At 48.3% G+C, this 13,394-nt stretch overlaps 1 protein-coding gene across 1 annotated transcript in view; it reads right to left on the bottom strand.

The window, feature by feature from the left end:
* Positions 1–1,379: 1,379 nt before the first annotated feature.
* The window catches only part of LOC125946938 (epoxide hydrolase 2-like), a 31,058-nt gene continuing 19,043 nt past the window's right edge, over positions 1,380–13,394 (bottom strand). The window contains exons 3-4 of the mRNA XM_049671142.1: positions 11,103–11,239; positions 1,380–1,994 (exon numbers count right to left, since the gene is read on the bottom strand). Coding sequence (XP_049527099.1) covers positions 1,576–1,994; positions 11,103–11,239 — 556 coding nt within the window. The 3' untranslated portion in view covers positions 1,380–1,575. The remainder of the gene's footprint in view (positions 1,995–11,102; positions 11,240–13,394) is intronic.

Genomic DNA, 13,394 nt, shown 5'->3' with positions numbered 1-13,394 from the left:
TGGCGCCCGCCACTCGCTTCTGACCGTGGGGTTGTAGGTTCGAAACTCACTCTCGCTAACATTCTTCATTTCAAATTTATGCTGTTGTTAATACATTAATTTCTTTACAGCCATTACCGAGGCGCAATTACAACGCTGGCCAGAGCTTTCGCGGACAAGGAACGCGCGGGTAACACAGGCTTCCATGAGCGAAGGGGACATAGCGTGGCCAGAATTCCCTCTCCCCTCATGCAACACCTGGCGCGCTACAGCTGCAGCACGCGGTCCCTTTCGCCCGCTCTGCTCCGTCGAGTCGCGCACGCGACGTGGCGCTGCAGCCAATGGGAATTTGGGCGCCGTTTTTCACTTGTCCACACGACAGACGCAGGCTCGTTCGTTCAATGGGCCATTTGATGCAGCCGCATCAAAGGTCAGCAGCGCTCATGGTCGTGCACCCGTGTTGTGTACAGGAATACGGGCTGCAAAGATTGCGTCTCCCGAGCATTTGTTCCCACAAGTACAACGACACAGCCTCGAAAACGGGAAGGGCTCACACCCGCCCGTGAAATTCTACACGTTTCCAAGCAGGTAGTGCAAAAAAGAGAGGTCCCAAGCATGTACCACTGCCGTTGTTCTCAGACTCAAGTCCGGTTTGTTTGCATTCCCATGCCAAATTTTAACACGACATTGTTTTATGCCGAGGACCACTATCAAATTCCTGTAACGAATGTGACATCGGCGCGAACGCGTAAAATATGTTTTCTCTTGACAGAGATGGCGCCGTTATCTAGGAGCGGTGAAGCGAAGTACTGTGTCATGACACTAACAAGCGCCGACAGTGAGCGCCTCGATAGCCTCAGCGCAGCGAACCCTGCAACGCGGTGTAGCCTGGTGTAGGCGGTGCGGGCCTTCTGCTGATGAGACGACGCAGTTTCCGTACATGGCTTGTCATTCGCATCCGGTTAGCCTGTGGCGCCTCGTCGGCTACGAAGTGCAGCTTCAACGTTCATTTGTAGTGCTTACACGCCGCCTATTGCTTCGCTTGCGATGGCAAAAACTAAGAAAACTACTGCGCTAAGTGGCGCAGAAAGACAAAGATATCGTTGGCCAAATCTCGCTTTGGTCCGGCGAGAGAAAAGCGAGAATGAAGCAGAAACTCGGAGCATATATACCTTAGTCCACATTTTACTGAAATAAAATGTTTTCTGTAACAATGCCTGGACGACGGCCTACGTGCTCATGGTCGACGAAATAAACGACTTTCGACTTTCACATCGCAACGCCGGTGTTACATAAGACCCGTTGGTGTTTTACTTCAATATATGACTGTATGTTTTCCCAGACGCATTTGTACGGCTCGAAAGCCCTAGTAAAATATAAGTCCAAAACAGGAATGTAACCAAAGCCACAATTTTTATTACATAGCTTACATAGAGGGCAGCACGTAGTCCTAGATATTTTTATTAGCATAATCCGGTAATCCTGTATATTGTGCCACGAATTCTCATATCACGCGAAATTAATTATGAACCAGCTCTTTTATTACCTTAGACGAAGCCAAAACACCAAGCAAGAGAGCTCACAGTGAAGGCAGTATTATTGGGCGAAATTGGGAACGAATGCGTTGGGTGGAAGAAACGCAAACGAAGGTGGTTTTTTCTTCTTGCCCGCTTTCATGGACACGGCACATGGGTTGTCACTTGGTTGCCATGCCTGCAGGCTCCTCTCCTCTGGCGCTACATCCTCCCATTCATCCATCGCGAAGTTCCGAATGTGGGCGTTGACCTCCGTGGGGCACTCCCGGAGCACCCAGTGACTTGCCCGCGTGTAGTACACCACCTTTGAATTTTTCAGCCACTTTTGATTGTACGTCGCAATACGTGGGGTGAGAAATTGGTCTTTCACGGCCCATAGAATAACGGTGGTGACGTTGATCTTGCGATACGGTAGTTTCTTTAGTTGGTCTTGGTCTTTGTTGAAGGCTCGATAATAGTTCAGGGCACCAGTTAGCGAGCCTATGCAGAGGAATAAAAGGAGTTTACATGTGATAACAGACACATTTACCAAGTTTGCTACGCGTATGATGTAAAAAGCGTACTAAGTGCCTCGTATTTCTAATCGCGCGGCCACGCTGCATACGCGGTCACAAAACACCGTGCGACTTCCTCGAGCATTCGCGCCTTCCCACGCGATTGCTCTACGCGAGCTTTAACAATAGCGTGCTCCTTGTAAGCACGCAAACAATTACTAACCATTTGAACACATATCACGGCAGCGTAGACGGCAGTGCACTTCTCCGTCACCACCTAATGGGCTGATAGAACCCTTGTATCCTGAGTATCCTGACCAAGAGATTAGGTTCAGTAAGCGCACTTTATTCTGCATTATTCTGCATATCCGACTCCAAATAAAGCCTTACCGTGAAAGTTTTAGCTTAAAAGTATGTCTAAGGCACACCAACCTCTCAAAATGGCACAGCACAATCATGTACACGCATCACGTCTACTTGTTTATCTATCTCCTGTTACCGCTTTTCCCCAGCTAAAAAGTTTTCAGCGTTATCGCTCGGCGTAGGAAGCGCCTGCATATATCGGAAGTTTTTCGAATCTTATCGATAGCTTTATCCGTTGTCTGTTGACACTACACCTTGTGTAATCTGATTGTTTACCCTGCGTGAATTCTGTAGCACTTTCTGGAAGGCACTCGGGCCCCAGCAATTACACTCGAACCTTCGGCGAGTCATGTTTATATGTAAAACCAAGCGCTTGACCCAATGATGAGATTTCGACGATCGCCGACTGTGTTGTGCTTCGAGTGCCAACAGCTTTTGTGGGCAAGAGTTTGCCCAATAAAAAGTTAGTTTCGTGAATCACAATTCTACTAATGTGTTCTTCAGCGTCACTACAACGTGACATCTGGCGGAGCTGCTCCTGTGTTCATGTACCGGACGTCCCCGCAATGTCGTTATTCAAGCCCGAACCGTGAAGTCAACACCAATGCCGTCACGGAAGATCGAGCAAGCCTTATGCTACAAAACTTGCCCACGGAATAGGGACTTCTAGTCGAGAATACCAAAACGACCAAGGCGAAGTAAACAGCAGTGATGACCGCCACAGTGCCGCCTGCACCGATCGTGCTTCAACAACCCAGAGTGCCCCCTAGTTTCCATGGAGCTTCCTCGGACGACTTGTAGACCTGGCTTGAGACATTCGAAAGAGCGTCAACGTACAACAATTGGAAGGCTGAGGACAAGCTGCGCCACGTCTATTTTTCACTGCATGGAAGAAGCCGCAAGCGGTTTGATAGAGAATCGAGAGTCCTCATTACGGACATGACCTGTTTTGCAGCGAGTTCCTAAATACATTCATGAGTGTCGCCAGAAGACAAAGGGATAAATATGTACTGCAAGCACCAGTGGAGCTGCCCTACGAGAACATCACCGTTTTTTCGTAAGGGATGACCAAGCTTTTCCGCCACGACGACCCAGATATGCCTGAGGTGAAGAGAGAGAGAGAAAGCACTTTATTTGCACCCGTCAGAGAGTATGGGTGATCGGGGTGAGACTCAGCTCCCCCTTTCACCGTCTACCTCCCCCCTAGACGTCGGCCGGAATCAGTTGGCTTCCGGCGGCGGCCTGGGCTTGACAGATGGCTTGTTTTTGCGCATGTTCTTCCTGGCTATGAAGGGAGGATTCCCATGACTCTTTGTTCCCATGTAGACCGTTTAGCGCTGGGCAAGCCCAGAGCATGTGATTTAGGGTCGCTATGCCTTCACAGTTTTTGCATTTCGAAGAGTGCACCTCAGGATGCCATTTGTGTAGGATATACGGGTTTGGGAAGGTACCCGTCTGCAGTTTTCGCCAGATTACTTCTTCCTTCTTCGTAAGAGATCTATGGGGGGGGGGGGGGGGGGAGGAAAAGTTATCCTGCCCATTCTATAGTGTTGTAGAATTTCTCTGTATGTGGTTAAGTCTCGCTTTTTGGACAGGGAGTAGTATGCCTGCGCTGGGGCCCGGTGTGTAAGTCCTCGGGGGACCTCGTTGGCGATCTCGTTCCCTGTGAGTCCACTATGAGCGGGCGCCCATATTATTCTAATTAGGTCATTGGGTACGTTCTCCTTGCCTGCTTGCAGAATTTTGGCGGCCTCTTTGGACACCTTACCAGTGTCATAGGCTTTGATTGCAGTTTTAGAATCGGTGATTATTATTCTGGTTGATGGGTTTGTGATTGCCAGGGCAATCGCCGCCATCTCTGCCTCCTCTGGTGAAGAGTGTCTCACGCTGCAGCTCGAGATTAGCTCGCCTTTGTCGCTCACTACTACAGCAGCGTAGTGCCCTTCTGGGTACTCTGTCGCATCGGTGTACACTACTCCTTGTTTTTGGAGGAGGGAGCTTTGGAGTCTTTGGACTCTGCTTCTCCTGCGTTCGTTGTTATATATTGGGTGCATGTTTCTTGGGATGGGGGGTATTCTTAACCTGTTGGCAATTTCTTTGGGGATGGCGGTTATCCCCTCTCGCGATTCTGGATTCCGGTAGCCCTGTTTCCTAAGAATGGATCTGCCTGTTTTGCTGCCGGTTAGTCTGACATATTGTGCCGTGAGTTTCGCCTCGCACATTTCCTCTAGGGTGTTTGAGACTCCTAGGTTGAGGATCGTCGCGGTTGATGTGCATGCTGGTAAACCTAGGGTGGTTTTGACACCTTTCCTGATGAGGATGTCTACCTTGTCTCTCTCTGCTTTAGTTGTTTTTAAGTACGGGATAGCTTAGGTGATTCTGCTAATGATGAAAGAGTGGACAAGCCTGAGTAGGTTTGCCTCCTTCATCCCCGCGTTTTTGTTTGCTATTCTCTTGAGGATATCCTCTTGAGGAGGCCGCTAGGGGGCCGTGGCGAGCGGACGTGTGCCTGAGGTGAAGAAAATTCGGTCCCTCATGCGTGGGGTAAAGCAAGACCTCTACGCAGGACTTATCGCAACCCATCCAAGACCGTAGCAGTAATTGTGACGGAGACTAAGGCAATCGAGAAGAGACTAGAAAGGTGGACTAGACAGTACAATCGCCTTTCGATGCCAGACAGCGCCGACCTTCAAGCACTCTGCTCCAGTGACCTGCGGGAGACGATAAGAGCAGTTGTGCGAGAACAACTCGTCGCAGCCCCAAGTAAATTTGATGGCCGACATGGTCGACTGGAGATCCAGCAATTACTTAGAGTTCCTGAACCGCCGCAGTCTCAGCCGCAAACAATGACCTAGGCCACCATCGCCCGCCGTCAGGCCCCCCTTCACGCTCAGGTCAAAGCCCCATGACACCGCATTTCCGTCTGCAGACGCCGCCAGTGCTGCCGCCACCACCCCGCCCGCCTGTATGCCCGTGGAACGCCCCGAGGTTACGGACATTTGGCGCACCCCCAACCACCGCCGGCTCTGCTACCACTGGAGAGAAGCGGTACCCGTTTACCACTCATACCGGCAGATGTGTGTACGAGGCTTCGCCGTCGACGCGTCGCGTCCACAGCTAGGCGAGCGACCACGTGACGTCGCCGACTTCATCAGCGCAACGAAATGGAGGCCTCGACGTCCTTCGCGTCCGCCATCACGAGGACTCTACCTGTCTTCACAACACCGGCTGTGTGCAGGGCCAGCCCGTGTCCGGTCAGTAATACCATATCCAGAAAACTAAACGCAGCAACCGATAGAGGTGAGGTTGCTGTTCGTCGAAATGCCGTGCACCCTCCGCCGCCAACGAAGACGCCGAAATGACTTTCTCGACTACATAGCGACGACACTACGGCACCCGAACGAAGCCTCGAAGGCAAGAAAACGCCGCCTGAGGAAGTGCGGAGGACCCGACGTAACATCACCAAGACAACGCGACGCCGTCGTGACCTGACGCCCTGCCCCAACGGCAAAGCAAGACAAAGAGCCGCCGACCTCGACGTGCTTCTCGACTACCATGCAGTCACCGCTTTTGTAGACAAAGGAGCCAACTACTACATCATGAGTGGGCCCTTCGTCGCCCAGTTGAAGGAAGTTAGGACTGCATTGGAAGGCCCTGAAGTCCGGACAGTTGGATGAGACCAGATGAACCCGACTGGAATTTGCACGGCAAGAATTACGTTCACGACCTCACCTACCCTGCGACCTTCGTTATCCTCCAACAGTGCTCGGGAGACGTAATTTTAGGCATGTACCTCCTACACCAACACGGTGCAATTATGGACCTGAAGTCCAAGTATATAATCCTATCCGGAGACTACGCGATATTGCCGGAGAGCGCTCTGACTCACCAAGCCTTGAGCATGCTTGAAGATCAAGTGAGCATCCCGCCTCACTGCAGTAGCAATTACGTCGGCACCAAAACAATGGCAAACGTAAAAGGCGTCGTCGAGGGTGACCAACATCTAATGCTAGACCGCAAAACCTGCGTCACAAGAGGAATAGCTCGACGGCATGGAGGAAAAGCAAAAGTAATGCTGACAAATTTCAACCATGAGTACAAACACCTGAGCAAAGGCACAAGGATCGCATACATCGAGGAAATTATGAAAAGCAGCAATGCGTTTGTCTTCTAAGATTCTGCCGCATCTACCTCGACGGCGATAATTTCCCAACCAGCCTTCCACATTAATCCGAATAAACCCATGAGTAAGCAGCAACAGCTCAAAAATCGAGTCCTACGATCCAAAGACTGCTTTTCGATGTCACCGAGGTTTCGACAAACACCAGTTGCTAAGCATCACATAATAACCGAAGAATGCGCTCTACCACTCCATCAGAGCCCCTACCGAGTTCCGACGCGGGAACGAGAAACGATGAAGCAACGAGAGAATCGCTACGCAATGAAATCATCCAGCCTTCAAAGAGCCCGTGGGCGTTTCTTGTAGTCTTGGTGAAGAAATATGACGGAACACTGCATTTCTGCCTGGATTATCGTGAGCTGAACAAGATCAATAACAAGACGTATACCTGCTCCCACGAATAGACGACGCATTGGATCGGCTCTGCAACGCTAAGCATTTTTCATCAATAGACCTCAAGACAGGTTACTAGCAAATGAAAGTCGACGAGATGGATAGAGAGAAGGCCGGCTTTATCACGCCGGGAGGCCTCTATGATTAAAGGTTATGCCATTTGGTCTTTGCTCGGCACCCGCAACTGTCCAACTTGTAATGGACACGGCATTGGCTAGCTTGAAATGGAAGACCTGTTGAGCCTTCCTTAATGACGTCTTCGTCTTTGTCTCAGACTTCGACGATCATGTTAAGCGCCGCGTGACAGTACTGGAGGCCATGAAGTCAGCTGAGCGGAACCTAAGCCGGAGAAATGCCGCTTCGCTTATGAAGAACTAGTGTTCCTGGGCCACGTCATCCTGATCCGCAAAACACATCTGCCAACACTGACTTTCCACAGCCGGTGACAAGCAGGGAGAGCACAGGTTTCTTGATGTGTGGGCCTATTACAGGCACTTCGTCAAAAACTTCTCACGCATCGCTGAGCCCTTGAGCCATCCCACAAAATCGGACGTCGAAATCATGTGGGAAACGCCGCAAATCGACACATTCAAAGAGCTTAAGCGACACCTGCAGTTACCACCAGTATTCGGCCATTTAGATGAAGACGCCGACACTGATATCCAAACTGACGTAAGTAGCCTAGGCCTCGGCACCTTTCTTGCCCAAAGGAAAGGCGGATTTGAAAGGTTCATTGCTTACTCTAGCCGGTCGCTATTGAAAGCGGAAGCCAATTGTCCTACAACGAAAAAAATGCCTTGCCATCATTCGGGCTACCACGAAATTTCGCCCTCACCCATACGGCCGGCCCTTCAAAGACGTGAAGGACCACCATGCCTTCCGTTGGCGGGCAAACTTGAAGGCCCCTTCAGGACACCTCGCACGATGGTGTATGAGGCTTCAGGAGTTTTACATCACCTTCTTCTACAAGTCGGGACGGAAGCACTTTGATGCCCACTGACTATCACGCGCCCATTTACGCGCCGCCCCACCCGGAGCTAGAGAACGTCGTCAAGGGCTTGGAAGGCAACACCCACGTTGTCCTTAGGGCGTTTAGGCAAGCATTGTCTTCGTTGTCTCTGCAAGACGACTGACTACCTTGTAAAGAAGAACTTCTCACCAGTCAGCGCCAACTACCTTCTTGTTGTGCCCTCAGTACTGCGTTCAGAAGTTCTGCACGCTCTAAATGACGATCCGACTGCTGGGCACCTCGGATACTCCCGTACACTATAGAGGAAACAAGAGAACTATTACTGGCCGCGCCTGACCGCCGACGTTGCCCACTACATCCAGGAATGCCGAGACTGCCAGTGACAGAAAACACCACAAACAATGCCAGCTGGATTGCTGCTGCTGACCGAGCCACCGGTGTTTACCACTGGTGGTGTGCCTATTCTTGGCCAATGCTCCAGAATGCGAATGTGCCACTCTGACTATAGAGGTACAACATACTTAAATGTAGCTGGATGGGTGTCGTACTTCTCCCTACATACACTTATAGTCACCACTTTCCCTTCGACAAGCATCATAAACCGACTACGTCCTCGTGACATCGCTCCGTAGCCGTGTCACACTGTGCATCCTCTTGATTGGCTGCTTGCATTTCGGCGTAGTGCCTAGACGCAAAACATGCACGAGAATAATGGTGTGACAGTTCCGTTGGGTAAACACAAAAATGCATAAGGTTATACGTTGCAGAGGATGGACGTAAACACAATAGTAATCATCGCTGTTAGTTGTACGGCATTTAACTAACCGCTTCAATAAAACGCTTCACATAGATTCCAACATGCGTTTCTTTTTCTTTTCTTTCTTTTTTAATAACCACCTCTTGTTTTCTAATAGTTTGTGCCCTTACCCCATCCCCCTGTGCAGAGTTAACCATCCGGTCACTTAACCTGGCTAACCTCTCTGCCTTTCACCTCTTATTTTCTTTCCTTCCTTCCTTGTGGGTTCGATCTACATAAGGTTTTCTAAATAAGGAACCACCACGACTCCAATAGATATTATGAAAACGCTTGGAATTCACACATTACAAGAGTTGTGCATGGTTCAGCCACTGAAGTACATCGCTTTACTAAAGTATAATAAGTTGGCCATAAACCCTGCTATTGACCTGAAACCATGAGAAACGCAAATCACGAGGCATCGCCATGTACCCACTCTTACTAGGCTTTACAAACTGGGCACGTTGGTAATTACCCATCGACAACAGAACCACTTATGACCGGGACGAGCAAAGGGAGCGCAGCCCGTGTCCCTTTGAGCGTCCATATCGCAAGTAGTGCTGTTGAAGATAGACACGCTTTTACCTAAAGCGGTGCGAGGACTGACATGCAAATTTTTTTTCTTTCTCCACTGCATACCATAATGAAACAAAGTTTGCAAAGTATTGTTTTCTATCGCTTAATCTATAAAGCATATGAATTTTGGATGGGTTTATTGCTTTACTAGGTGTTCATTAGACGAATTATAGCCCGACTCAGATAGAACATTTGTAGTCCAGAGCTCGTTTAGTCGAGAAAACGGACATTAATTGCCCGAGAAATCGAAATGCATAATCAACTACATAATTTAAAATATCCTTGTTAGGTAATTAACTAATTACCTTGTGGCACTAGTTGCAATTTACAAATTGCAGCCGGTGAGAGTGCAAGGCACACCCACTTGAAGTGAACTGAAATGACACTTTCTTGAGATTTGCGCGAGCATAGTTGCTGTCAGAATGCAGTGTCGTTCAAGAAACTTCTTTAGGTGAACGCCGTTTTATGCAAAGAAGCCCGAAAGTACCTGGATCACTCATGTATTTCTTCGCAAAATTTTGGAATTGACATCTCAAAATTGGTGTCATTCTTAAAATTCGTCGATGTGGGACTGCCTGGCGAACTCCCCAGCAACAATATGTAAATATGTGTACTGTAACGTAATTAGTTGCAAACATAATTAGTGAAATTTTGTTAACTAGTGGAATTTGAATTTAGATTTATCGTGTAAATAATGTCCACCTATTTGAGCAATAAAGCTCAATGAATGGAGTTTGTGGTATCTGCCAGCGGCGATCTTGAATTTAATCTGTAAGAGACTTAGCAGAAACACCCAGTATATACAATCTGTTAGAGTATGACTTACATTTGTTAGGTGTTCCTAAAGTATTATGTATATGCATTGTGCTTCCTTTTCTTTGCCTCTCCTGCCTCAGCCGATGATGAATACAGTATTGTGTGAATAAATAAAGTATTTATATAACAGGGTACTCTTTAATAAATTAGAAACTGCTCAAATAATTTCGGCAATAGCATTGCTCCAAAGACCGCACAGAGTTGGCTTCGTTCGTTCTATACTTATTTAATTGGTGCCAGATATTTATTTCGCAGCAGCCGACAAGAAACACTCATTGCCCTGTTCAGTAATTATTGCTTCAGTGGCTGTACATTTTAGACGTTACATAACTGATCTGCATATAGCAGCGTTTGCGTCCGAAATAGGGTGAGCTCTTGCTGACCTCGTTGATTCGCACCGATTGAAGGCGCTGACCGGCCGGCAAGCCTAGAGTTACTGTATATGCTCTCCTTGGGGAGCGTAGTTGCGCACCTGATTGAGCGCGGTGCTCGCGCCTCTATTCGCCAAATCCGGACACATGCGCAAAACGCATCATTTTGAAGGAAAGCCTACTTTGCATCCTTGCCTGCACCTTAGTTTTTACGTGGCCTGCGCTGCCGCTCGCAGAGCCACGGTCGTCGCAAGCCTCTGTGCGCTTCTACCTGCCGCACCACCACCTTCGCGGAATGAAGAAGCAAGCACACTCGGCAGCTGAGCCGCGCCCTATCCTACATTCAAGAGGAGTGGCTTTTCTACTTAACACGAATGCGTAGGCGGGCAAGGTGGCGGACCTATGGGCAACTTTGCACTTGTAGGGGCCATATACAGTAACCCTAGGCCAGCCAACGCTCGCGCGGTACTGTTAAATAATCGGTCCACTGTACATCAACGCCCTTTACGAAGCGTGCCACGAAGCAAGACTGGCGGAAAGGGCACCAGCGATGGCACGTAGTGGAGGACGACATCTACCTATTCCAAATTTCGCTGGTTTATAAATCCGATAAAATTACATATGCGTACCGTTTTGGGAGAACATGTACTTGTGGGCCTCTTCCTCCTCTAAGGTGAATCCCTTGTGCATCTTCTCAAACACAGCGAAATCCTTCATCATGATGTACTTCTCAGGGATATCAGGGTGCTGAAACGGCCGCATATACCTGCAACAAAACCAAGTGTTTTACCGCGAAGCTGTTAAGAGCTCAGTCTCCGGTGGTCCTCTCCGAGTGTAGAAAAAAGAACTCTCATTGGGACGTATGTTGTACGCGCGAGTGCAAGCGCGCGAGGGACGCGCGTTTTCACGTTGAGAACGCACGGCGGAGAGCAAACGCGACTTCCTCCGTCGCGCCCCTTCCTCTTTACTACAATCTCTCTATCGCGCGCGCGAAAGGCTGGGGGGGGATGGCAGGGAGGGAGGGAGGGGAGGCGACGTTTGACTGCGGCACCAAATGCGTATCTTGCGACCGGGTGCAAGGAGAACCGGCGACTCAACCACAGTCTGAGAAGATTTAACATAAAAGGCATGCGCTGCCGGTGTTTTGTTTCATGACATTTGTTTATGGGCTGTCATTCTCAAAATTCTGAGGAGCTGTATAAACTTTGACATGTAGCAGTACCAGCAACGCGAAGAACTGTTGTCGACGGCGGCAGTGTTTTGCCCGCGTTCGCATTGAACGCGCGCGGCGTTGTTGACGTGTTTATGAAGAACGTGCCAACCTTTGCCGTACACCCTATGGCGGTGTACCGTATCGTATCGAGTATAAGTGAACATTCCCTGTGGTCACTAAATAAATGGAAACCACCGGATCATATATATTTCTCATTCTTTATTAGTTCAAATAACCAATTACACCATCACATCTTAATAGTCAAAATTGGAAATACCTAATCCCCACTATAGTACAGCTTCATTGGTCTTCCATCTCTGCCCCAGTGGAAGGGCTGACAGTTTTTTAAAGCGGTGTTCCTCATAAATGTATCTTTCAGTACGGGAGTGTTGTAATATTTCACTTAGATCTCTCACGTATCGGTGTTTCTTCATTAGCTGTGCAACAAAAGTACTGTGAAAGGCACAAACCAACTAAATAATATCAGCCGATTTGCGCAGACCTAGAGATACCGGCAGTGCTTTATCTAGCGCCCTTGGACTAATGCAAGAAGAATAACACTGATATAAAATAATATTTCTTTTTCGTTCTGTAGAAATAGATGTTGACGGTCTGTAATGTTACGGATATTTTAAAAATAATGTTTGCTTTTCGTTTACTCCGTCCACTTGTCGACACCTATTGTGTGTGTTGGCTTAAACGAAATTCACTATTTTAAATTTGTAGCGTTTTTTTGTTTTCAATACCCGGATTAACAATAAATGCCGCACTTTACATGGATAAATAACGATGCAAATGGAGACCCCTCTCAGTGATTCCGCTAGACGAGGATAATTCTGTGCGGAGGAGACAGTTTTTGACCGTATGCATGTGGCGGTTATCGTTTCACTCAGTTTTCGCTTATTCAATAAGAGTGATCACCAGGTATTGTTGAACCATTACCATAATAAAGGCAGTGCACTTGTTATAACATGGATAAACACTAAATCACACAACCACGTCCATGTCGCATCAAGTGCGCAGCCTATGGACTCTAGGATTACTATACTGACTCTAGAGGAAAAGCTGGGTGAAAATAGTGGCAACGGCAGAGGCGCCGCCATGTTGCTACGTCTCATTTTATGAACCTTAAAGATAATTAATATATGATGCAAAAACAAGCATTTACACTGGCACGTACACATGGTAAATGTTTAAGGTTCATTCCGCACATTTTTTTAGAAATATCCGATGACTATTTACAAAGTTTTGATTAAAATGTGCGGCTCGTAAGAGAGTGCATTTGGATACGCCAGAACTAGATGGCGCCAGAATACTGAATGCGCGTCTCATCTGAATCACATTTTGTCGTCTGCGCGCCTGCACAGAGTCGCAACATGTTGACGCCCTTGCGGTAGCCGATTTCATTAGATGGGCGCTACGGGGAGCTTTTCTCCTAGAGTTTGTTATACCAACTGTATGGTTTAGAATGAGTATACGTATGACCCATTCGTAGGCGGAATGCAAATTTTTTCTGGCCACGTGTTCTTTGGTTAGTGTCATTGTCATGATGGACAACATATAATCACTGTTGAGGTTTTAAAACGATTGCCTTATTAGGCTATTGTCCCCAGTAGGTATGTTCGAAATCGTGCTCGCACGCCGCCTTCACGTAGCAATCATCGTCAGTGCCAAACAAAGCCCCATAATAGTAGATCGTCGACAAGCT

This window comes from Dermacentor silvarum, chromosome 7, assembly GCF_013339745.2.
Source record: "Dermacentor silvarum isolate Dsil-2018 chromosome 7, BIME_Dsil_1.4, whole genome shotgun sequence".
In the NCBI taxonomy this organism is placed as follows: Eukaryota; Metazoa; Arthropoda; class Arachnida; order Ixodida; family Ixodidae; genus Dermacentor; species Dermacentor silvarum.
The sequence above is the reverse complement of the archived record's forward strand: the minus strand, read 5'-3'. Positions and strand labels throughout refer to the sequence as shown.